This window comes from Schistocerca serialis, chromosome 2 (genome assembly GCF_023864345.2).
Source record: "Schistocerca serialis cubense isolate TAMUIC-IGC-003099 chromosome 2, iqSchSeri2.2, whole genome shotgun sequence".
NCBI lineage: Eukaryota > Metazoa > Arthropoda > Insecta > Orthoptera > Acrididae > Schistocerca > Schistocerca serialis.
In genome coordinates this window covers 306,468,437-306,495,921 of record NC_064639.1, presented here as the reverse complement: position 1 = coordinate 306,495,921, position 27,485 = coordinate 306,468,437, and the positions used below count along the sequence as shown (strand labels likewise).

The following is a 27,485-nucleotide window of genomic DNA, read 5'->3' as shown; positions in this document are numbered from 1 at the left end:
AGGTTAAATGAAGAACAACCTCCCTTTGTTAATTAATTAGATGTTCTGTAGATCAGCTAAACAAGTCTTTTATTGAAATGATGTGCAATGAGACAGTTCACAGGATGTGTGTGTACTTGTGGAACTGAAGCCACCGTAATCAAAAGAAGCATAAAGAGTTAAATTAATCTTTTTTGTTTCACCCATCGTTTCTTTTGGCATCGAACCTATTTATTTCGGTTTATTTACTGTTCAGTCATGTCTTCAGTAATTCACCTAAGCTACATCCATTCTTGATACACTAATCATGTATATTTATCCTGTAAACTGATTCATTCCACATCGTTTTGATGAAAGAATCATTCAAGTGATCTACTGAACATGTAATTAACAAACAAACTTGCTTACTTTACTTTTTCAGGGTTTTACTACAAAATCTGGCAGGAGCCATGTGATGGTCCACTTTCTATCTGTCGTACTTTGCACATACATCCTAGTCACTCTCTTACTACATATATATATTCTGCACTCTGTTGTGTCAGTTTGTACACATACAGACTGTAGGCAATAATTATCAACCAAACAAAAGCAATATGCAACTTTGAAAGCACAAGTAATTCCTCAGGCCATCTGTGCACTCTTAATTCAACAAAATTGTGTGTGAGAGAGAGACATAACATATCATATTAACACTGAACATTCAGCAGTTGTGTGTCTTATTCATCACAGCAGTGGATCTTACAAAGTGAACCTGCAAAATTCGATACCTAGAATATTTGGTAAACAGTTTTAGGTATCAAATTGAAGTATCTGGCTAGCGATTGTATACAAAGTTGCAAGTGACTCTTAATAACAATTATCCACAAAGTTATTGGCACATTTTTTAATGAATTGGCATACTCTTTTAAATTACATTTGAAACCTCTTGTAAATAGAAGTTCAGTGTTATTACATTTGTTAAGGTTTTCTAAATCCAAGTTCCAAGGCATTAGACTATCTCTCCTCCACTGAAGGTGCAAATTTTGCTGAACTGGACTTCATGCCTTTGAAAGTGATGACTGACTGAAATTCACCAAGGATAGGAACTCCACCATTACTTATTACAAGAATTGCTAATGTTTTTTCGAGGTATGGACAGCACTACAGAACTTGATATATAACACCTATGTTGCTTGTGTGTACTATGTTTACAAGTCAACAGGAAGTGAAAAACATAAAGCCACCTGCTATTCTGACCCAACAGCTGGAACTTGTTGCAAATCATACCAGATGAAGTAACAGTTTGCAGTAAATTGTTATTTCATTGACATCTTTTTCAGAGAAGGTTCGTGTCTTGGCAGGGTGCTCCAACTTCCATACATTTTACATTTTTCAGCTTGCAGGCCTTGCATATAATTTTGTCTCTCAACTCCTTGTTCAACAAAAGGGGGATTTTAAGACATAGAAGTACACTATGCAATCAAAAGTATCCAGACACTTGGATGAAAATGACTTACAAGTTCGTGGTGTCCTGCAATCGGTAATGCTGAAATTCAATATGGTGTTGGCCGACCCTTAACCTTGATGACAGCTTCCACTCTCGCAGGCATACGTTCAATCAGGTGCTAGAAGGTTTGTTGGGGAATGGCAGCCCGTTCTTCACGGAGTGCTGCACTGAGGAGAAGTATTGATGTCGGTCAGTGAGGCCTGGCATGAAGTCAGCGTTCCAAACCGTCCCAAAGGTGTTCTATATGATTAAGGTCAGCACTCTGTGCAGACCAGTCCATTACAGGGATGTTATTGTTGTGTAATCACTCCACCACAGGCTGTGCATTATGAACAGGTGCTCGATCGTATTGAAAGACGCAATTGCCATCCCTGAATTGCTCTTAAAAAGTGGAAAGCAAGACGGTACTTAGAAGATCAATGTAGGCCCATGCTGTGATAGTGCCATGCAAAACAACAAGGGGTGCAAGCCCCCTCCATGAAAAACATGACCACACCATAACATCACCGCCTCCGAATTTTGCTGTTGGCACTAAACACGCTGGCAGATGACGTTCACCGGGCATTTGCCATACCCAGACCCTGCCATCAGATTGCCACATTGTGTAGCAAGATTCGTCACTCCACACATTTTTCCACTGTTCAATCGTCCAATGTTGACGCTCCGTACACCAAGCGAGGCATCATTTGACATTTACCCGCGTGATGTGTGGCATATGAGCAGCCGCTCAACCATGAAATCCCAGTTTTCTCACCTCCCGCCTAAGTGTCAAAGTACTTGCAGTGGATCCTGATGCAGTTTGGAATTCCTGCGTGATGGTCTGGATAGACGTTTGCCTATTACACATTACGACCCCCTGCAACTGTCAGTCAATCAACAGACGAGGTCGGCATGTACGCTTTTGTGCTGTACATGTCACTTCACGTTTCCACTTCACTATCACAACAGAACCAGCGGGCCTAGGGATATTAAGGAATGTGGAAATCTCGTGTACAGATATATGACACAAGTGACACCAATCACCTGACCACGTTTGAAGTTCTGCAGAGTGCCCCACTCTGCTCTCTCACTATGTCTAATGACTACTGAGGTCACTGACATGGAGCACCTGGCAGTTGATGGCAGCACAATGCACCTAATACGAAAAATTTGTGTTTCTGGGGTGTGCGGATACTTTTGATCACACAGTGTATTAAGCCACTGTTCTTCCATTTGTATAAATTGGAGCTTCTATTGATCTGTTAAAATGATCATGGCATTTTATTTGTTTAGTCAAATAAAATTATATGGATTATTTACTAATTAAAATATTACTGTGTGTGTGTGTGTGTGTGTGTGTGTGTGTGTGTGTGTGTGTGTGTTTCCATCCTCTGGTGATGTACCAGTGCCATACATTCCTTATCAGTGGCAGACATTTAATTTTTTCAACAGCCACTCCATAATAGTTTAACAGGAGCCCTACTGATTGATTAAGTAGTTGACAACTCAACTTCCAGAGCGGTTTTAAATGCTGCACACTGCTGCCTCTTCTGTATTTTTGATTTACAGGTTGGTTGTCAAGCAGCATTGAAGGCAAAACACTTACTTTGGTTAACAATGTTTATCATTCCTCATAGCTTGATTGCTTCCTTAATAATGCTGTCCCAAAAACTATTAGCTGGGCAGATTTCAAAATTGAACATGTGCTTTTTCATTAAGCTATTCTTGGCTATAACAAGTTTATTTTCCTGTTCAAATTATACATTGTAAACATGTTCTGTGCTATGAGGCACAGCCTGGTTGTGTTTGTCTGATGTATGGGTTTTCCATATTCATGCAGTATGTAATAGACCTCAGATGTACGAAGTAGAACGTTATCTTTCAGCTACCCAGAAGGTTTCTTATTTTGGAGGGGAGTGAAATATGGGTTTGATACCTCTCTTAGACAGACTGTGCACACTGGCACTTTGCCAGACAATTTTTGTTTGTTTGTGTGTGTGTGTGTGTGTGTGTGTGTGTGTGTGTGTGTGTGTGTGTCATCTTTGTTAACATGTAAAACGTTTTTAAATCAGAGCAAATGATGTATTATCAGATTAAAATTCCCCCCCCCCCCATTTTTTTAGGGGGGGGGGGGTGTAATCTAATGGTGAGATTTGAGAGATCAGGGAAGTGTTGCCGCCACAACCTCCACTCATTAGTCAAGGTGAATCGCATTCAGTATTTGCCTTGGTTCAAGACAACCATCATCCTGATACCAGATATCCCTTCATATGATCAGGGATAAATGTTCAAGATTTACTAGCAAAATGTTTTTAAGGAACCTGATGTAATGGTATTTTCAATAAAAAGAAAGTCCAACTGTAAAGATTCCAACTGGTACTTCCATACTCCTCTGTCATTGAATCAAACTTGTCAGAGACAGTGAAGATTCAGTACTGCCCAATGATGCAAATTCCATAAATTTATGTGTGAATATTGGTTTGTTATTCATCAGGATGCATACAAATATCACACTTTCAGTTTTATTAGTGTGTATTATTTAGCATACATTTAAGCCATTTTTTTTGTTTGGGACTGCCTAATAAGACATTTTGTAAGCCTGTAATTATTGTTTCAACATGAAGCAGTTTTAAGGCCATTCCATTATTGTTCTGGCTGTTTGGTGTGGATGGGTTGGAGTTTATCAGTACACGTGTACCATGTTCAGTGAGCTTTTTAAGTAAATAATTTCTGCTTCAAGAGAAATCTATTGATTTTTACAGGCATCAAAATATACTTATGAAACAAAAGCTGCTGCTAGAAATCACCTGTATTAACTGCTGTTGAAGGCTGACAATGCGAAAAGGACAGCATGTCTACATCAGTCTGTTTATGAGAATAACCTCAACAAAACAAAACTTCCACATGCAAAAAATGGTTGCAAGGCATTATTGGCTGGAAGACCCAATCTGAGGTTTGGCCACCTGGTACAAGTATTTCCATTAAATCCCACTTTAGTGATTGCAGGTCAATGAAAGTGAGATGAAATGATGAGGACAATGCAAACACCCAGTCCCCGAGCGAAGAAAAACTCCAACCCAACCAGGAATCGAAGCCAGGATCCCACGATCTAGAGGCAATGCTAACCACTAGACCACAAGCTGTGTACTTCACATATAACTACCAAGTAATTTTAGCGAATCAGTAAATTTTATCTCAGTTTTTTTCCCCATTATAAAACAGACCACTTTCTCAGGTATTGTAGTTTTAGCTCTAAATAGATGTTACAATCATTGTTATTGATGAAAGGAAAATATCATACAGAAATGTGAAAAGTATACAGACAGACAGGTGTGTTGGCTAGTATTTACCTTATCTAAGTACAGCTGACACTAACAGAAAACTGACAAAAATAAATAAAACCTAGCTTTTGGAAACTTGCTCCCTCTTCAAGGAGGAGAGAGGGGGGAGGGAAATGCATGTGAGTCACAATCTGTGTTATGAGGTAAAAAAGAAGGTAAACAATAATGGAAATACATTAGACTAGCAAACCTGGTAATGCACTGAAATTGCTAAATCGAGGGATTGTTCTTAAAGTAATGAGATTGGTTCTGGTAAAAAGAATTAATTGATCTGGTTACTGTGTATTGTTAATTTTTTTTCAAAATAGTCTCATTGGGTACAAGTTGTTTGTGGATCCCTCCCCATGCTTGTCAAATAAGGCCTTGGAATTTGACATTCTCCCTTTCTTTGGGGATTTAGAGATTTGAGAGGTGCCGGCCAAGATTCGGTGCTTGGTTTCAGGATCATACTGTAACGCCCATAATTCGTCAGCTGTTGGTATGTTGCCAAAAGTTTGGTTCACCATACAACTATTCCAACATCTCACAGGAAAAGTCAACTTTCAGTTTTTTTTCATCACTGAACACTTTAGTTATCAATTTTGCCCAAACCTTCCACATGCTCAGATTTTGTGAACCATAATTTTGCACAGTTGATGTTTTTGGTGATTAATCTTGCATTCAAACAATGGTCAGATTCCATGAGATTTTTCACTTTGACCACAGTTTTGACCAAACCACTCATTAAAGTGCATCCAAATCACTCCATGTCTTCAACGGTCTCCCATTCTTGAACCACTGGAAAACCTGGGCCTGTGAGAGTGCACTGTCTTGCACCATTCCATTGTTGTTTTACAACTGTAAGCCTGTGCCTTTGGCTTCATTATTGCTTTAGCTAACACAATGATAATTTGTGTTGTTATTCATGTGAACAGCAGTAGAAAATAAACAGCGAGTGTGTCCACTTAATGTACAAAGTACGTCACGGCTTGGTCATTTTTATTTTGCTATCTTTTATGCTCGGCAAAATATTACCCATAACAAGCAGGTTCAATCATTTTGTTATTTTTTATGTGCAGCAAAATATAACACATAACAAGCAAGTTCTTGTATTCTGTGCAGGGCAAGATCAAAGCTGATTGACAAAGAGCTTGAGTGGCTACTCAAGGCCAGGTTTCAACACTGTACCAGATGAAGACTCCGAGATAGAATAGTAACTTATCACACAAACTAACTGCAGTTCAGATTCTGAATAAGAACAATATGGTGACTGAACAGTCACTCTCTCCACTGGTGATATTTTTATTGAGAGGGAAACATGTAAATGGAATAAAAGGTGTGGTAATGTTACCACAGAACTAAAAAGAAAGATTGTTGCAAACAAATTTCCTGGACCTAAATATATTGCTTGAGGGGCCACAAGTGAAACAACAGGCTTTATGGACAATACTCACCATGGAAATGTGTTACCCGTTTTGATGTAACCAGCAAAGTATGTTTTTTTATTTTTTTTTAATAAGCAGATGCTTGCTCATACATTCTTCACAATAATATTGAAGTGTACTGTGGGAAACAACCAACAGGATCATACAATGTTTCAAGTTCTCCGTGTCATGTAGGATGGCTTATTACTCACACTGAAGGCTCCAGAACAAACATTGCAATGGATAACCAGTACACCAGTTATTCCTTAGCCGCCGCCTCATTGAAAAAGCGGTTAACATGAATTGGTCATTGAGAAAAGAGAGAGACTATGATAAGAATTTTTGCCAGAGAAAGATAGGGCCGTCCATTCCTCTCTGTTTGGTTTTCAGAATGACATGATGTTAAAGCATATGTACTGGGGGGGGGGGTTAACCTGTTTCAACTATACTCAATTTTGGAACCATTGCCAAGTTACAGGTAAACCAGAGATAGTTTTGTGTTACTATGTAACAAAGGGAGAAGTCTGCATAGAAAACCAACTGGTTGGTGCGTATTCCATTGCACAGGTGACAAGAAGATGACCATTGGTCATATTCTATCATCTAATGTAGATGCCCTCAAAGTGAGGGCACTAGCTTTTCTCCGGCCTTAATATGCTGGATTATTTCACAAGAACCGAGCAGTAGAGCATGTCAGCAGGAATGCTGAGAAAACTAATGAGTAATGTTTAATCACACGGCCCTTCAAGAAATTGATTGTTAATTACAGCCAATGTGACTGTCCACGTGATTTCTGCCAGATTTACGGAATCAGCTGAAGGATAGTGAGCTAGAAACTGAATTCTAGTTCATGTTCAGTGGCAATAGTTAATCATATTTAAAAGAAGTGACCTAAGTACTGGATAAGTGGCTGATTCGCAGTGGTAACAAGAGAGCCCATTCCATTGTTGTTTTACAATTGTAAGCCTGTGCCTTTGGCTTCATTATTGCTTTAGCTAACACAATGATAATTTGTTTTGTCATACATTCATGTGAGCAGCAGTATAAAATAAACAGCGAGTGTGTCCACTTAATGTACAAAGTACGCCAAGGCTTGGTCATTTTTATTTTGTTATCTTTTGGTCATTTCTTCTCCTTAAAAAATATACAGTCCTTATAAGGAGAAAAGATTCAAATTTCAACAAAATGCATTCTTCTTTCGCATCTTCCTTTGTCCTGATCAGCAAAGTTAGTTCTAAATGCAAAACAAAAGTCCATAAGCACCAAGTTGATTGTCTGACCTTACAAGCATTCTTTTGAATAATGAGGAATGACATCAATACGCTCTTTGGATATTGTAGCCAGTGATAGCTTGACGCCTATAACACTAGTCACCAGCAGACAATACTTTCAGACCACATATCTAAATCCATTGAATTTTCTAAGTGCCATGGGCCACAACTAAAAGGAAGTGTCAGATTCCTCAAGAAGCGGATATCAGTTCCTTAAGAGCATCCCCAGAGGTATCCTACTTAAGTGCAAAATCCAAATCACCACACTTTATTGGCGAGAAATTAATTCTCCCGCAGCAGCTGTCGAAACGTGAAATCATGGATAGAGAAAGGTTTGGTGAGAGTCAAGACCACTCTCATATGATCAGAAATCAGTTGCTACCACATCTTCATCATAGCTCCAAATTAGTCCTGTAACTTAAAGACAGTACTAACATTGGAAATCTTTTCCAGCTTTGTGTTTTTGTGAATTACTGTTATGAAAATGAAATGTTCGAGGGCTGTGGATTTTTTAAATCTCTGGAAGGGAGGACTACATGTGAAGATCTTTCCTTTCTTGTGAACTCCTTTTCTGTTGGTATTACATACGCATGATGCTCAGGGAGGAAGGCATTGGCTTACACTCATGGCTCTGTTTCTGGATGAAAAATGCGTTCTAATATTATGCTAATGGGTTGACGTTTTTGAGAAACTGAATGATCTTAATGCATCACTCCAAGGCCAAAATGTAGTATTATCTTTCGAAGTGAGAAAGTATTTGCATTTAAGAGAAAACTTGAATTTTGGGAAACCAGATAGAGTAACTGTGAATTGTTTTCTTTTATGAATGATTTCATGAAGGAAAATGAGCTGGATGTTGGTAAAATTAGTAGAATTAGTGTAGTACATCTCGTAAACCTTCATCAACACTTTGAAGATAAATTTCCAGAAGCTTCAACTGAGTGTGGTGGGATCCACAGTCTGTTTGATTCGATCACAAGAGACCACTTGTCAACAGTAGACCAGGAGGAACTAATAGAACTGTCAGGTGAGAGAACACTTCAAAATGAATTTAAACCAAAGTCTCTTGAAACTTTCTAGATGCAGACTCTGAATGAATATTCCAATTTAACAAGGACAGAGGATGTTTTACTACCCTTCACATCAACTTACTTAACATTTTACTCAGTGCCAGTTCCAAACACTGAACAGGCAGCCATGATTATTTATAAACTAGTTTTAATTGTGAACTTTCACCACCTTTGAACAATGCAAAAGTATGATAATGTGGCCTTAACATTTGCCAAAGTGGCATTAATCAAGACAAAGCATCGGTCCTGACTGCAGCTGGAAAAGGATCTGCAAGCTGCTGCTTCAAAGATCCAACGAAGAGTGGACTTGCAAATTCAAGCACCGACATCACACTAAACGTGCAAATGTCAAAAATTTCCAAATTTTGAACCATGTGCATTTTTGTTCTTGTTTCCCTTCTGGATGATCAGTTTGGATATAACAGTTTTTAAGTTAGCATTTAAATGTCAACTGTTGTTCTATCTTCATTTGTACATCATGATCTTTCAAATATTAAAATAACTGAAAGCAATATAGGTGGAAACAGGCAACCTTAAATTAACTAATTTGGGAACAAATTTTTTACAGAAATATGTACGTAGTAAAACACAAATATTTGCTCAGTGCCAAAAACTGAACATGCAGCCATGATTATTTATAAACTAGTTTTAATTGTGAACTTTCACCACCTTTGAATAATGCAAAAGTATGATAATTTTGAAAAAAATGTTTAACTCTCATGTGTTTGAATAATAATTATTATTATTGTAATTGATAGTTGCAACAATTAGAAGTAAATAGATACTGTGGGCAGTTTCTGTGGCAAATACTGAGAAAGGAAAGAAAAATGGGGGACGGGCAAAATAATTTTGTTTTTCAGAAGAGGGTGTGACAAAAAATGTTTTGAGATATAGCAGGAATTTATGCTCAAACCATTTTTCATACAAAGTAGGTAAGCTAAAAAAGAAGATAACAGTTTTTCTTGAAAGGCTTAGCATTTTCTCCTGTAAAGCCTCAGGTACTGGAAAGAGCTAAGATTCCTTCACTTCTGCTGACAGCGACTTGCCTTGAAAATACAAAGAACCATGAGTTGCGACGATTAAGGAGCCTGCCACCAAGAAAAGAGGATGGCAGGTGACATGGGTGAGCAAAAATTACCTGTATTACCGTAAGGTGTAACTTCTGCTTTTTTTGGAAGGGATATGTCAAAACAACACATACAAGTGAGAAGTATCAAGCAGTTCTCGAAAATGTTCAAGACAAGTAGCTACACAGATCTAAAGAAATTTGTAACAAGTGGTACTGATGCACAGAAAGACCCTGTCATTTTATATTGCATTGAAAGAGTGGTGGTGTTGTGCACTGTGCACTTACAAAAAGTGGCGAGCTAGATTTAATATGAGGGTAATCCCAAAAGTAAGGTCTCCTACTTTTTATAAGTACAGAACTCTGTGTGGCACTTGGTCACACTGTTATGAAGAGTGCTTCACGCGCTGTGTGTAAACATGCACACGCTGCGCTGGGGCGCTCAGTCTTGGCTTAACAGCCGTTGAGAACGGAGCTCCCATTGGATGTTACCGCTAAGTGAATTGCGCACAGTTATTCAGTTTTTAAATGCAAAGGGCACTGTGCCAATTGAAATCCATCGCCAATTGACGGAAGTGTGTGGTGAGTGTGCATGGATGTCAAAAATGTTCGTAAGTGGTGTAGAGAGTTTGCAGCTGGTTGGACTGAAATTCACAACGAACAAAGGAGCGGGAGACCGTCAATTTCTGAGGAGACAATGTTGAAGGTTGAGCAAAGCATGCATGAAGATCAGCGGATCACCCTGGATGATCTCTGCATGTTGGTTCCTGAGGTTTCCCAAAGCACCGCTCACAGAATTTTAACAGAAACATTGAACTACCGGAAGGCGTGCGCAAGATGGGTGCCACACATACTGACTGAGGACCACATGCAGCAACGAGAAAATGCTTCCCGCGCATTTCTTCACCACCTTGCAGCCAAACAGGACAACTTTCTGGACTCAGTTGTCACGAGTGACAAAACCTGGGCATACCACTTCACACCTGAGACCAAGCAACAATCACTCCAGTAGTGGCATCCTTCTTCGCAGCATGGCGGTGAACTGGTATGACATCGGCATACAAAAACTGCCACAGCGTCTACAAAAATGCGTTGAGAGAAATGGTGATTATGTCGAAAAATGTTCAAATTGTAAACTGATGTAAACCATTGTAGAAATAAATAGGTCTATGCACTACTATCTTTCCTATCTGACCACCCTCGGCCAGCTCTTGTTCTTTTCCGACCCTAACGCTATTGAGTTTCGAGGGCTAGGGTCTTTCATTTTCCAACCTGTACTTCTCATGCAGCGTCTGACCCGGAGCGGGCGGCTGCAAAAGGTGTCTGTATCCCATGTTAGGGGCGGCCTCCAGAACTGCAGAAGGCAACGGAATACCACTGCAGATTATCTTCACTGCATAATGCAGTCTCCATTTTATGCACATAAATGGCTTCCTTTCACGTTAAAATTAGTGTCCGGGGGTAAAATAGTCCCCCATTCGGATCTCCAGAGGGGTCAACTTGAAAGGAGGCAAAAAATCAAAACGAGAATTGGTACCTGGAATACTGAAACTCTGCTACAAGCAGGAAAACTAGAAAACTTTAAAAGAGAGATGGAAAAGAATCATATGGACCTCGTAGGAGATGCTGAGGTAAGATGGAATGGATGTGGAGAGTTGCAGTCACATGAATATGTATTGTACTACTTAGGAGGAGAAGTAAAAGGAATGAATGGAGTTGGAATGATTATGACAAAGGAATTGGCTAAATGTGTGGTATATGTTGACTATGCAAATGACAGGATCACAAAAAGATTTACTGATTGTCCAGGTGTATATGCCAACTTGAGAACATGATAACCAAATTGTAGAGGAAACGTACAATGTAACAGAGAGAGTAATGGACGAAAATAAAAAATGCTGCAAACTAGTAATGAGAGATTGGAACACCATTGTGGGAAAAGGAAAAGAGGGAAACATAGTAAGGCAGTCATGGTCTTGGAAAGAGAAATGACAGAGGGGAATGGCTGATTGACTTCTGCAGGGAAAGGCTGCTGATAGGTAAACACATGGCTCAAGAACCACAAAAGAAGGCTCTACACTTGGAAATCACTAGGGGATAAATACAGAAACCAAATTGATTTTATACTGGTAGAAGAAAGATACAGGAATGGAATCAAGAAGGTGCACACATTACCAGGTGCAGATGTTAATAGCAACCACGACTTACTTATGGCAGAAATAAAAATAAGAATGAAAAAACTGAAGAAGGCGACCATGGTGAAGAAGTGGGATCTAGAGATGATAAGATCCAACAAAGAACAAATTACAGAAATGCTGTCTCGGGAGTTTCTAAACACATTACGAGGTAAAGAACCACCTGACACAAGAAATGATTTCCAAGGTGGAGGAGAGAAGAAAATTGAAAAACAAGGACACTGAAGATGCAAGAAAGATATACCGTAGGTTAAATAATGAACTGCAAAAAGAAACAGAGCAGGCTAGGAAAAAATGGCTAAAAGAGGAATGTGATGAAATTGAAGAACTGGACAGGAAGGGAAGATACGACTTACTATACAACTGAGTAAAGACAATGACATGGGAACAAAACAGAGCAGGAAGTGCTACTATGGAAATTTTGAGTAAAGACGAAGAGGTAGTGTACAAAGATCGTGACGACGTCCTCCAGAGATGGGAAGAATATCTAAAAGAGCTATGACACAAATAGCAAACCAGAAACTCTGGAACTTGAATCACACAACAGTGTAAGTGATGACGAGAAAGGACCAACCATCATAATGGAAGAAGTAAAGTCTGCCATAGCTGCAATGAAAAATGGCAAAGTGGTAGATACATATTACATTAAAATGCTTGAACAAAGATGGAATAAGAGAAATATTGAGGCTATGTAATAAAATATATGACAGAGGTGAATGGCCTGAGGACTTTCTGACAAAAGTAATGATTCCATTACCGAAACAACAAGGAACCAAGAAATGCAGCAAGCACAGGACAATCAGCCTCATTTCACATGCAGCCAAAGTGATGTTAAGAATAATGACCTGAAAATGTAATGGAGGAGAATCTTGGCGAGGAGCAGTTTGGCTTTAGACGGAATACGGGCACCAGAGACGCAATAGGACTCCTACGAATCTTGGGAGAAAGGTTTATTGAAAAAGGAAGAGATCTATATATGTGATTCATCGATCTAGAAAAGGCATTTGACAATGTGATTTGGGACAAGCTGGCGACTATAATGAGGGAAAAGAGTGTGGACTGGAAAACCAGAAAACTTGTAAACTCATTATATCTTAATCAAAAAGTTTCAATTAAAGTGAGAGGAGAAAGTACAAACTGGATCGGACTAGGAAAAGGAGTAAGACAAGGCTGCTGTCTATTACCTACTCTCTTCAACCTCTACTTGGAAAATACGATTGACCAATGCTCATTAGATGACAAAGGAGTAGAAATTGGAGGAAGAAGAGTAGGGTGTTTGAGGTTTGCTGATGACATGGTCCTTCTAGCCACAGGAGAAAAAGAATTACAGGATTTGGTGGACACCATTGAAGCTAACGGAAAAGAATATGGAATGAAAATTAACACAAATAAAACAAAAGTATTGGCACTAGGAGGAAATAAGGAAATAAAAATTATGCTGAATGGAGAAATACTAGAACAAATTTTAAGTATCTTGGAAGCAGGATAGACACTGACTGGAAGTGCACCACAGAAATTAAAACAAGGATATCAATGGCAAAAGAGGCATTTTATAAGAAAAGGAGAATGTTCTGCAGTATTCTGGACAGAGAACTCAGGAAGAGACTCATTAAATGTCTTGCATGGAATGTTCTTCTATATGGCACTGAAGCATGGACTATGAGGAAGAAAGGCTGGAGGTTTTTGAGATATGGACATGGCAGAGGATGGAAAGAATAAGTTGGATGGACAGAGTAAAAAATGAAGAGGTACTGAGAAGAGTGGGAGAGAAAAGACAGTTACTAGATGTAATAAAGAGAAGAAAAAGAAATTGGATTGGGCATATATTAAGAAATAATGACGGACCGATAAGAACAGTTTTAGAAGGTTATGTAGAAGGGAAAAGGAAGTGAGGAAGGAAGAGATACCAGTTACTGGATGACACGATGGATCGTACAACATACAGCAGCCTTAAGAAGGAAGCAATGGATCACAGAAAATGGAGAGACAAAAGACCTGCTAATATAGCAGTGGTGAATGGCCTGAGGAATACTAGAACGGGTGCAAAATTTTAAGTATCTTGGACATAATGGCAGAAGAGGCATTTTATAAGAAAAGGAGAATTTTCTGCAGTAGTCAGACGTTACTTTTGGGATTACCCTCATATAAGTCATCTGTGGCAACAGAGTGATATAATGAAAGTTTATTTTGTTGTTGTTGTTGTTGTTGACAGTGATTTAGCTAATACAGGTTTACTGTGGCTACTTAAAGACAGCTATTCTTTACATGTGTGTAAGGTACACTGCATGCTCGCCCTAGGGTTAACGAAGGCAAGTGCCTTGGAAGTGGTTTTGCTCAGTTGAAAGCAAAATTTAGTCATGTAGCAGTGTTCCAGCAAATGCCCCATTTTTCATGTTTTCTGATATGACAACAACTCAAAAAACAGCTTGTGGTGCCATGCATGATCCTCACTACATCAGAGTTCTGATACGACTACCTCCTGGTGCATTGTGTAGGTTAGACCCATCACCACAAATCCCACCATTGGAGAGCACACAGCTGACAAACATAACACAGCTCTGTGGACAAACGCTGTATGAGAACTGAATACACGTTCTAATCTCCTCCTCTCCCTCTCTCTGTCCATCCACCCTCCCCCTATTTTGAGTCTTGTTCATTGTTATTGCAAATGAAAGCTCGACTGGAACTGAAGTAGCTTGAAATGAATGGATAAATTGTTTGGGATCATTGGTATGAGAGACCTTCCCAGCTGCTGGATCTGTGACGATAGTAGCTTCAATGACAGGGCAGTATTTCACATAGTTTTAATCTGCAAATGGTAAGGATTACAAAGTTTTGGACAATTTAGTTACCATAGTAGTATTGTTTGTAATGACAAGCCAATAAAACATATATACAACTCTCCTGTTTTCTGCTAAAATTAACGAGGAAAAAAAACACAGCACATTGTTGTGTATACAATTTTTGTTTAAAAAATGTGAGTGAAACAACATGTCTGAAGGTTTAAATGCCTTCCTGTTGTGTTAAACGTGACTGTGAGAAATAAAACGAAACCATACATGTTCACAGCTCAGCATTTTATTTCTCGCAGTCGGTTTTAAAAGAAGACCAGAACATTGTTGTTTAAGAAATATACAGCCTATAACAATCCAAACATTTGTTGGAGTATCATATAAAATTTGAAATGAATCAGTTAAGAACTTTACAAGATTTTTGCCAAGAATGTATAGACTAATAGCAACAAACAGACCTGACTTCTTTAAGGAAGACCACTTCAAAATTCTATCAGCGACAAGGAGCCGTTGTAGCCACAGTGATTATCACAGCACAAAGGGCAACTAAAATTAATGTTCAGTAAACTAAACAGAGAGATAATAGTGTCATAATAGAAGGAAGAGCTCTTAATTTATAGTTCTAGGAGTGGGGATGCACAAAATGCAGTTCAAATTTAGGAAAATAATTCACCAAGTGCTGGACAGAAGTGCACTCAGGATGGGAGGGACACACATCATGAATTACATCAGTGTTAAAATATGCTGTCAAAATCCTCTTTGATGTATGCAGAATAAAGGCTATAAGAATGAATTAGGAAAATGTAGCTTATTGATTTATAACAACCTCCTCCACCACAATTTTAGAAGGAAGTCATACTTTTACAAGATCTTAATAACTGCACCACATTCCTCTGATCATCCAATAAAACAAAGAACAGATCAAATGGTAAACTAGCCTCTGTGACCTTGTCTGCATATAAAATAAAGACTTGGTTGCCTTGATGCAAAGCTTTCAACACGTCGTGAGAAAAGTGGAAGTTGGGTTTCACATGACTGATGTTTTCGAAGTCCATGGCGGTTGGAAATTGAGGTCGTCCTGTTTGAGGAATCTGTCATCTCTATAACTGTTTATAATAAGCAATGCATCAAATTGACACTATCTTGGTGTGTTATTCCAGTGGATACACCAAACATTATCAGTGGCCCTCTTACTCCCAGGAATTCACAACACCACCAAGTCTCTGCCCCAAAGCATAAATTGGCCCCAACAGCAAGTGACTTCTACATCACGTCAAGGCTGCCCTCTCCTGTTACTGTTTACACATTTCCACAAGCAACGGATCAGAGGGTGCACAGTGAATGCTTCCCACTTACATATTACTTGAGAAGTTACTAAACATAATGGCCATCTGTAGCTGTCCTGAAGGCTCATAGTGGAATGGAGTATTCCTAAGAATGACACACTAAAAAGTCCTTTCCAGCCATTCTTCTTTTTACCAACACAATTTTGAGCATCAACAGTGAGAATGTAGTATGCAGGGAGGGGGGGGGGGGGCATTGAGCCATGGAATTTTGTTTTGAGTACGTGCTTCCTTGGATGCCACATTCACTAACTCATTTCCCTGAATTCCAGTATGCATTGGTACCCAGGAGTGGACCATCTCCTTCCCTATACACTGTAGGCAGAGTAGGGAGTTCTGGATGTCTTGACTATTTTAACTGATGGGCAGATGCATTTTATTTATTTAAGAGCATCAAGGAGTCTGAGGAGATGAGATAAAGATTGGATATAATTCTACATCACATACAGCAAATGCATTTGCTATACAAATGTGGAGGACAACTTTAGGCAAAATCACTGAGCAGTTAAGCTCTGATTAGACTCATCTGTGAACCTTCAGTCATACAATACTGAGCTAAAAAATTACCATAGAGCACCATCCATCCTGTACCTCAGTAAGCCTAAAATAGTGCTGAGACTCTTCAGATACGGGGGTGAAAGTCAACTCTAATCTTGGCTTAAAGTTGGCAAGTGTCTTGTGCCATTCGTCACTTGTTTGTGAATTGTTCAGATCTCAAATTCACTACTAATTTGTGAAAATTCGTCTCAGTGGCGAGGAGAGCAACAGTTTGCCATGCCAATGTTTGTGGAACAGCACTGAACCTGTGCACCTGACCATCATGAGAAGCTTGCTGCTGGATAGCAAGTGGCAGCTCACCAGCCTCAACATATGTTAAGTATATGGTTGACCCAACAGGTTCCTATGGCTAGCCCAGTGATCAAAAATAAAATAGAATACACAACTATATTGGTTTGGATCTGAGAAAATTGTTACATTGGCAACTCTGTATATCTAGGTCTTGTTATTTTTTTGTACTTTACATTGTTTGAAAATAAGTTGTGAATGACTGATTATTTTTGTAAATATATAATGGTGAAGTATTTTGTAGATTATGGTTGTAAAGAACTCCAGAGGAAAGGATGTTGAATTCAGTTTCAAAGGTAAGTTATATTTTTGTTCGCCTTTTGTCTATGCAGATTAACATTTTCTTTGCAAGAAATTCTAAAATTATGGGTACAACAATTCGCAGAGATAACTGGTTCAGACATAACTGGTTCCCTGCTGTGTACAGTACACTATGCAGCCAACACTTCACAGAAAATTGCTACCCAGTAAGACCAGGAGCATTAATAAGATTGTTTAGAGACGATTCTAAATATCTGCAGAAAAAGGTGGTTGCAAGGAGACAATTGGTTCAAAAAGAAACTGTTACTACTCACATAAGTTAAAAATATTACAAGTTAAAGAGGAGGGGTGGGGGTGGAATAACAATACAAACACCATTTAGTTCCAACCAGCTCTCAAAGCTCTATTTCTAATAAAAAGCATAACTTCTGGATGCAAGACAAATGTTTTTAATAATTCTGAATCTGAATCAACTGCCCCCCCCCCCCCCCCTTGCCAAATTTGAAGTACGACCCTGTTCAGAATGAAAATATTGATTTAAATGGTGTTTGAGTGACACACGGTTTGAATTATTGTAGTACTCTGAATTATTAAATCGTAGTAATTATATTAACAACATTTAGTATTACATAGCACAATTTATTGTCAAAAAATATTGAAAAATTTAAAATGTTGTGAGTGTGCCAGATTGTTAATTTCTGAGAATGTCCAAGTAAGTGACCATACGTATTGCAAAAAGCCTTTATTTGATCCAACTGCCTTTACTCAGCATGTTTGTGGAAAGATTAATGCTCAGTGTGTGAATTTGGTGTCATACTATTTTCCTGTTACTTAAAAACAAATTTTTAAATATGTGGAACTTAGATTACAGCTAACTCAAAAACTTTTGGAACTAGTAAATTCCAGGGAAAACGTTGTTCTGGCAACAGCATCTAACAAAATCAAACAATGGAGACTCAAAGTAATTGAGATCTAACAAAAATCATTTTGTTTACAAATTTGTAGTATAAGTAAAAGTAAATGGTGAATTGAATATCGTTCACCCTTAAAATTTGTTCATCCTTTTCCACAAAAACAAATAGAACAAACAAAAACTGCAGAATGTTAAATTCTTTGTAAGCACATAATGCATTTTATTCCTAATGAAGGTCTTCTAACTTGTAATTTGATGTCTGATGAAGATTATGACCAAGTTACATAAATGTTATGTCTCCCAGGAATTTTTACTTCAAATTTTTCTGCTAATGAAAAAGGCAACATGAAGAGAATATTTATTTATCAATAGTACTTTATTTTATATGGGTATTCAATCTTCAAATAATTGAGCAATTACGAAATCAAACATACAAATTTGATATAAAATGTGATACATTATGCCTATGATATTGGCAAAGTAAAATTTACTTGTCTACTTGCTAGTCAGCTGTATAGTGATAATTGGATTGACTGGGTCAGATATACGTCCACCAATATGTTGAGCATGACTATTCCATAATACACAGTACTACTTCCAGATTACCTTTGAGCTCACTGGGCTAGTCTAAGACCCTCATGGTGGATAGTTTCTATAGTCTTGATGTGTATAGGTCTCACTGATCCATAAACTGTAAATCTGTAAACTAGCAGGGATCATACAAAAGATTTATAAAACTGTAGAAGATACCTCATCTGCTCCCCAACATATGCAGCTAAGGCACTTCAAGATTTTCAGTATTTTAGGGGTTTGGTCTTCAGATGTGGTAGCCATCACAGCTTTAAATCAAATATAAGACCCAGAAGCCACAGTGAATCTTTAAAATGTAAAATGATGTGCCTCATTTTCAGATATCATATTTACGCACAGAAAATTTAAAATCAGTAAGAACAGCCCCCCTTCTGACCTTCAAAAAGCAAGTAAAAGGTGGTGAGTTGCTATTGCAGAGCTGGATGAGGAACAAAACACCACAGAATCATTTAAAAACAAGGAACGTTGCACTGGGATGTTTTAATTAATGTAATATTGCTTATGATATTGCAAAAAGTGTAACACTTACAATACTGCCTTAAGTGGTACTAGTCCCCTGCACAAGTCTTTCTGACACAACTCAACTAAAAAAAAATTCAATATGGGAAGAATTGTATGAACATAGGTAGAGTGTCAATGGAAGTGCCCCAATGACGAAGCTGACACAGGTAGTTTTGCCTCCTCCAAGTATTATCATGTTGTTGTTGTTGTGGTCTTCAGTCCTGAGACTGGTTTGATGCAGCTCTCCATGCTACTCTATCCTGTGCAAGCTTTTTCATCTCCCAGTACCTACTGCAACCTACATCCTTCTGAATCTGCTTAGTGTATTCATCTCTTGGTCTCCCTCTACGATTTTTACCCTCCACGCTCCCCTCCAATACTAAATTGGTGATCCCTTGATGCCTCAGAACATGTCCTACCAACCGATCCCTTCTTCTGGTCAAGTTGTGCCACAAACTTCTCTTCTCCCCAATCCTATTCAATACCTCCTCATTAGTTATGTGATCTACCCATCTAATCTTCAGCATTCTTCTGTAGCACCACATTTCGAAAGCTTCTATTCTCTTCTTGTCCAAACTATTTATCGTCCATGTTTCACTTCCATACATGGCTACACTCCATACGAATACTTTCAGAAATGACTTCCTGACACTTAAATCAATACTGGATGTTAACAAATTTCTCTTCTTCAGAAACGCTTTCCTTGCCATTGCCAGCCTACATTTTATATCCTCTCTACTTCGACCATCATCAGTTATTTTGCTCCGGAAATAGCAGAACTCCTTTACTACTTTAAGTGCCTCATTTCCTAATCTAATTCCCTCAGCATCACCTGACTTAATTAGACTACATTCCATTATCCTTGTTTTGCTTTTGTTGATGTTCATCTTATATCCTCCTTTCAAGACACTGTCCATTCCATTCAACTGCTCTTCCAAGTCCTTTGCTGTCTCTGACAGAATTACAATGTCATCGGCGAACCTCAAAGTTTTTATTTCTACTCCACGAATTTTAATACCTACTCCGAATTTTTCTTTTGTTTCCTTTACTGCTTGTTCAATATACAGATTGAACAACATCGGGGAGAGGCTACAACCCTGTCTTACTCCCTTCCCAACCACTGCTTCCCTTTCATGTCCCTCGACTCTTATAACTGCCATCTGGTTTCTGTACAAATTGTAAATAGCCTTTCGCTCCCTGTATTTTACCCCTGCCACCTTTAGAATTTGAAAGAGAGTATTCCAGTCAACATTGTCAAAAGCTTTCTCTAAGTCTACAAATGCTAGAAACGTAGGTTTGCCTTTCCTTAATCTTTCTTCTAAGATAAGTCGTAAGGTCAGTATTGCCCCACGTGTTCCCGTGTTTCTACGGAATCCAAACTGATCTTCCCCGAGGTTGGCTTCTACTAGTTTTTCCATTCGTCTGTAAAGAATTCGTGTTAGTATTTTGCAGCTGTGACTTATTAAGCTGATAGTTCGGTAATTTTCACATCTGTCAACACCTGCTTTCTTTGGGATTGGAATTATTATATTCTTCTTGAAGTCTGTGGGTATTTCGCCTGTTTCATACATCTTGCTCACCAGATGGTAGAGTTTTGTCAGGACTGGCTCTCCCACGGCCGTCAGTAGTTCCAATGGAATATTGTCTACTCCGGGGGCCTTGTTTCGACTCAGGTCTTTCAGTGCTCTGTCAAACTCTTCACGCAGTATCATATCTCCCATTTCATCTTCATCTACATCCTCTTCCATTTCCATAATATTGTCCTCAAGTACATCGCCCTTGTATAGACCCTCTATATACTCCTTCCACCTTTCTGCTTTCCCTTCTTTGCTTAGAACTGGATTTCCATCTGAGCTCTTGATATTCATACAAGTCGTTCTCTTATCTCCAAAGGTCTCTTTAATTTTCCTGTAGGCGGTATCTATCTTACCCCTAGTGAGATAGGCCTCTACATCCTTACATTTGTCCTCTAGCCATCCCTGCTTAGCCATTTTGCACTTCCTGTCGATCTCATTTTTGAGACATTTGTATTCCTTTTTACCTGTTTCACTTACTGCATTTTTATATTTTCTTCTTTCATCAATTAAATTCAATATTTCTCCTGTTACCCAAGGATTTCTACTAGCCCTCGTCTTTTTACCTACTTGATCCACTGCTGCCTTCACTACTTCATCCCTCAAAGTTACCCATTCTTCTTCTACTGTATTTATTTCCCCCATTCCTGTCAATTGCTCCCTTATGCTCTCCCTGAATCTCTGTACAACCTCTGGTTCTTTTAGTTTATCCAGGTCCCATCTCCTTAAATTCCCACCTTTTTGCAGTTTCTTCAGTTTTAATCTACAGGTCATAACCAATAGATTGTGGTCAGAGTCCACATCTGCCCCTGGAAATGTCTTACAATTTAAAACCTGGTTCCTAAATCTCTGTCTTACCATTATATAATCTATCTGATACCTTTTAGTATCTCCAGGGTTCTTCCATGTATACAACCTTCTTTCATGATTCTTAAACCAAGTGTTAGTTATGATTATGTTGTGCTCTGTGCAAAATTCTACCAGGCGGCTTCCTCTTTCATTTCTGTCCCCCAATCCATATTCACCTACTATGTTTCCTTCTCTCCCTTTTCCTACACTCGAATTCCAGTCACCCATGACTATTAAATTTTCGTCTCCCTTCACAATCTGAATAATTTCTTTTATTTCATCTTACATTTCTTCAATTTCTTCGTCATCTGCAGAGCTAGTTGGCATATAAACTTGTACTACTGTAGTAGGTGTGGGCTTCGTATCTATCTTGGCCACAATAATGTGTTCACTATGCTGTTTGTATTATCATACAGACACCAAATGAAGGGTCTGGTTGTCAATAATGGATCTGTACCTCCTGAACCCACATTTCAATGGTAAGGAGTATCTAGTTCCCATATCGAAAAGGGGGAGTTATAGGACTTACAATGAGAGGTCCGCAGTGGTGGGATCAACTTTTTGAAACTGTCTACACGGTGATGTAGATTTAAGAGCCAAGGAATCACATCCTGCAGCCATAAAAAATAATATTAATTTACAAATTGGTCGTAAAGCATAATGGTTAAGGTACTGACTTGACACGTAAAAGGATGTGGCTTCGAATATTGTCATGGTTTATATGCAGTTTTTTTATTTGTACTTATTTGTCTTGTTATTTTATTCAATGTAATTAATTCTTCAGTTTCTCTTACTTTTCTTTCTATCATTCTTTTCCCACTTTGAACCTTCATGCAGGTGAATTTAATTACTTTTATTTATCTATCATAATGTTTAAACATTAGAAAACGCTTGTCTGTTGATTCAAAGACAAGACAATATATTTGTTTTGACTGCGTAATGGTGTCAAGAATATATTTTTCGTTACAAAATGTACATAGCAATTATCATACAGACATTTAAAACAAATTCTCATTGCACTATGGACGAAATAATGCGGATGGTGATTTAAACAAAATTGGGGATTAATAGTAAAATTTAATTCAATCAAAAGGAGAAATAAAAACAATGAATGCAATAACATGGACAAAAATGTAAGATAATAGAAGTTAATATTAACAATAATCAAAATCACATGTATAAAGATGCCAAAGGAAAAAGACTGATAGGTGGAAAAACGAGAGCAAATGATGTATTTTGTATTAAGACTAACATGGCATGACAAAAAAATAGAAAAAATACATTTAAGCCAAGTAACTGAATAAAAATAATGATCCATGTAATTTCAATAAAATTTTAAAAATAAAAAATTCAATGCAATTCATAAGATTTGAACTTGCATCCTTTTGCATGTAAAGTCAGTACCTTAACCATTACGCTATGCAACCAGTCAATAAATAAATGCTATTTTTAAAACTTTACAGATTAAGCAAAATACTGAAATTGTCTTTTTTTTTTTATCAGTTGCTGACAAGCAAGGGCCTGCCAGGGTGAATGCCTGCACAATGTAATTCCTTGGACCTTAACCTATATTGCTGTGTAAATTGTATAAAAAGCCAATCCTGCCAGTGGGATCATCTCCTTGTTAGAGTTTTTAGGCCTGAAGTCAGACAACTCTTTCCATGATCACATGAGGGATGTGATACTGGATTAAGGATGGCAGTAAGAGCAGTTGAGACAAAATACTGTACCATTGGTTGAGTGTTGTTTGAGACACTTCTCCTTCAGTAAAGGTCAACTGGCCCACTATCCCTTTCAAAAGTTCTTCTAATGGTGCCCCGTACTTCAGGTGATGTAGCGGATACATTTAATGAATTCAGGAATTCTTGCTACAATCTCTTCTAGCTCTCCTGATCAATGCAACAACATTTGGTCCTCAATGCCCAAAAGGTTGTGACGTTCTCTATAGTAGGTCGGCATCTGAACCTTTTCAGAGCTGCCCACATAACTCTTGAGTGAAAGCAGCACTCCTAACTCAATCAGTATCTTAGTATATAGTCTGAAGACATTGTTATATATGCATCACCAGTCTGGCAGATCAGCATTATAATGTGAGTCTCACATTCCTGAATGCTATCCTGATGTTCAGATACAGCTAGTTAGCCTTGTTGAAGGTCCACTATGGCATACGAACTAGTGCAATATCTACCTGCAAGTTTGTGTTGAAGAGAAGAGGTGAGGTGAGGTGTGGTATTTTGTTGTTGTTGGATGTGGCCAAACAACTTCAGCTCTCTTCACACTAATGTCATCCTTTCTGTGAAGGCAGTTTCCTCTTAGCAGAGGGAAGCCTTTTTTAAAAAGATGTCTCTCAGAAATATAGGCACAATGGCCTCCCCTGTGCTAATTGTTTCTCCTTCTCTTATGTGTGTCCTGGACCTCTTTAGGTTTTGCAAAGGTATGGGAGACATTTGATTGGTGAAGTTTTTCTATATCTACTTTTTCCCTTGTTGGTGAGGTATGATGATACACTGAGGGTGACTATCCGAATATTTAATTCAGTGTGTCTCATTCTTGTGTTAAATGCCAGTCTGGGAAACGTGCTGTGGACAGCACCCACACCTGCCATAGGGGAAAATAACATCTTTGTGACTAATGGTCCTAGGTGAAAGAAGTATGTATTGTGCAACAGCATAGTGAAGCCGGAAAGCAAGACTTACCTTTGTACTCAGGAGCAAAAGTCTTGGAATCACCGGACACATCAAAGTAAACTTGTCCAGTAGGTTTTTAGAACAGCAAAGTGTTTCTTTGCCTCTGTAATGTGATAGCTGTGGTTCCTGGATGATGTTATCGTGGAAATTCACAGGGATGGGCCTAGCGCAACATTGGGAAGTGTGGCACGGGAGCCAGGTGACCAATAGGCACTTGGCTTTATGGATTTCGGTGAAATGGCCGATTACAAGAGAAGGAAGGTGGAAAGTGTTTTAGTGCAGAAGCATGAAGGAATGTGAGCAGTCACAGTGTGAAATAAAGTGAGAGGCAATATGAATCAGCACGAAGGAAGAGATGGCAATTTTACATGGAGCAGCAGATTGACACAATGAAAGGCAAAATGCTGATGGGGAAACTTTCTCTAGTTTATTTACAGGTGGTAGTAAGTAATTCTGTTTGGTAGAATACAGAGGATATGTAGGTTTTCTCTTTAACTAGAGGTCAGGAAGGACTTGATCCAATGATCTTACTGGGGCTAAATTAAATCTCCCATTTCAATGTGTGTAAAAATCTAGAAATGTTAATTAACTGAGATCAATAAAACAGTCCGCTTCTTGTGGTCTCGCGGTAGCGTCCTCACATCCCGAGCATGGGGTCCCAGCAGGGTCTGGGATTTTCACCTGCCCCTGAGATGACTGGGTGTTGTGTCATCTTCATCATCATCATTCATCCCCATTATGTCAGAGGAAGGCAATGACAAACCACCTCCATTAGGACCTTGCCTAGTACGGTGGTGTGGGTCAAGAAGCATGGAACTTCATTTCCATTTCCAATAAAACACCTTCACTTTTAATTTAAACAAACGATGGAAACTCCAGGTAGAAATATCAACAATGTAGGAAAAGACAGACTGCTACTTACTGTGTAGATGACACATTAAGTTGCAGACAGGCTCAATTAAAAGACATTTACACATAATTTTCAGCCACAGCCTTCATCAGCAAAAGAGAAACCCACACCACTCATCCACATGAACATGCACAGTTCACGCATACATGACTGCCAGCTTGGGCCAGAATACAACTATCACATGGAATGGAAGCAGCAGTCTGGAGGGGGTGAAGAAGGGGAAAGAATGGCAGGGTACCGATGGGGGGGGGGGGGGGGGGGGGCAAGAGAAGCACGGACTGGCAGAGGTGCAGTGACTAGAATGCCAGCAGATTCCTATATAGCAACAGGTGGGAAACCTGCCCCACAAACTCCTAACATTGTGCCTATTGGCATTCTAGTCCCTGGACACACTGCCAGACATCACTGCTCCGCCATCTCAAATGACCTCATTGTAGAGGGGCCGTTAAACACAAATCGTCTCCTCGTCTTCCCTCCCCCCACCCACCCATGCACTGCTATCCTTTCCCCTTCCCTACTGCCTCCAGACTGCTGATTCCATCCCAAGTGATAGTCGCATTCTGGTCCGAGCTGCCGGAGTTGGCAGTCATGTGTGCATGAATGAGCTTGCTTGTGTGAATGAATGGTGTGTGTGTCTCTTTTTCTGTTGAAGGCTGTGTCCAAAAGCTTACGTGTAAGTACCTTTCAATTGTGCCTGTCTGCAACTTAAAGTGTCATCTTTACAGTAAGTAGCCACTTATCTTTTCCTACATTGTTCACTTTTAATTTACACTGGCATTTTAATAGCTAATCTTTTCATCTTTGCTTTTAGGTGCTTTGTGATGTCATTTCTTTTTCAATGTTCCCCATAGTCTTAGTGTGTGATTATCTAATTTTAGTTATAGTAATCAGTCTGGCAGTACTGATTTCCCTAGAGTTCACTAATCTTACAAATGGATGCTGGGTCTTTGAGATTGTCAGAGGAGCCTATGATTCCTATTTAAAAATCACCCTTAACTCACGGAATGAATCTTTTATAGCGAGTCTTGGAACCAGATTGATTACATTTACAGATGAGTTGTGGGAAGAAGAGGCAGCTGACTGTTAACATCTCTATTCAGGTAGCTACATAAAGGGGTAGAACATCACAAGAAAATGCACATATATGGCACAACAGAAGTTTCAGACGATGGGCTCATTGGTATCCTTCTGACGGACTTAATATACAGTTCCATGTATGGACTCTTCGGACTCAACATAAAGGCAGGGAGAACTAATGGCTCTTGATTTGTATTTCTCTGTTGCTGTTTACTATTTTGGTGTGTGTATTCCAGTGGTGTTGTTGGCAGTAAAACTAATACTGTAGAGAAATCAGTTGTTTGGTTTGGTTTGGTTTTGTTTTAGGGCACAAAAAACAACTCAGGTCATACGCGCCCAAGTCAAAACTATAGAACTCGAAGACAAAGAGGAGTTAATAAACGACTATACATCAGTCCCAATTGACATAATAGAAGACACTAAAAACAGGCATGTGAAAAAGGGCTGAAAAAGATACCATACAGAAACGGAGGTCCAAGGCTAAAAATTAAATGGCCTTCGCCATACTGCTTTGGCGGATAAAAAGTAAAACACAGTCGACTGCCTGCGCATCATTTGCTAAAACGGCCGATAACTCAGACAGCAAACACAAGCAGGAACGTAAACAGTTAAAAAAGGTGCATTCCATCAGGAAGTGGCAATAATTAAAATTTGGGCACGATGTGTACAAAGTGGTGGGGTAGCACCACTTATAAAATGACGATGGCTAAAAAGGCAGTGCCTAGTTAAAATGACCTCTTCCCGGCGGGAGGACCGAGAGGAGGGCGTCCAAGCCACTGGCTGAGGCTTAATAATTCTGAGTGTATCCCCATGAAGGGAGGACCAATGGCGATGCCAAAGGGACATCACCTACTGACAGATGGCAACATAGAGATCATTGGAGGGAATATAGGAACTAGTGAGCTGAGGTACGAGGACTGCAGCCTTGGCAGCATCACAGCCTTGTTTCTTAGCAGACCGAGATGACTAGGAACCCACAGAAACATCACACTGGCTCCACCAAGAGCAAGCAAGTGACAGTTTTCCAGGACATGCTGCACTAAGGGATGGGCAGTGTACAGCGCTCATGGACTTAGGATGCTGAGTGAGTCTGAGCAGAGGAAACAATGAAAAGGCTGTGTTCCCAGATGTATTCCGTGACCTGATACAGGGCGACGAGCTCAGCTTTAAATACTGAGCAGTGTGCTGGAAGCTGATATCGAAAGACACGGGTGCCAACGACAAAGGCACACTCAACCCCACAGGCAGTCCGAGAGCCATCAGTGTATACAGAGGTACTATTGCGAAGTTCATCAAACTGAAGCCAATAGACCGAAGCTGGAGTAGTGTCCTTAGGAAGCGAATGAAGGCC

The 27,485-nt window shown here is 39.1% G+C and overlaps 2 protein-coding genes across 6 annotated transcripts in view; one reads left to right on the top strand and one right to left on the bottom strand.

The window, feature by feature from the left end:
- Positions 1 to 27,485, bottom strand: part of LOC126457079 (mRNA (2'-O-methyladenosine-N(6)-)-methyltransferase) — a 154,125-nt gene that overhangs the window by 12,825 nt on the left and 113,815 nt on the right. The window lies entirely within an intron of this gene.
- LOC126457080 (2',3'-cyclic-nucleotide 3'-phosphodiesterase-like) overlaps positions 1 to 27,485 on the top strand; it is a 183,323-nt gene that overhangs the window by 121,821 nt on the left and 34,017 nt on the right. The window contains exon 7 of one of the 4 annotated variants that reach the window (XM_050093093.1): positions 5,887 to 5,918. The exons of the other annotated variants lie outside the window; for them this stretch is intronic. Coding sequence (XP_049949050.1) covers positions 5,887 to 5,903 — 17 coding nt within the window. The 3' untranslated portion in view covers positions 5,904 to 5,918. Of the gene's footprint in view, positions 1 to 5,886; positions 5,919 to 27,485 lie in introns of those variants that run through there. 4 annotated transcript variants of the gene reach the window in all.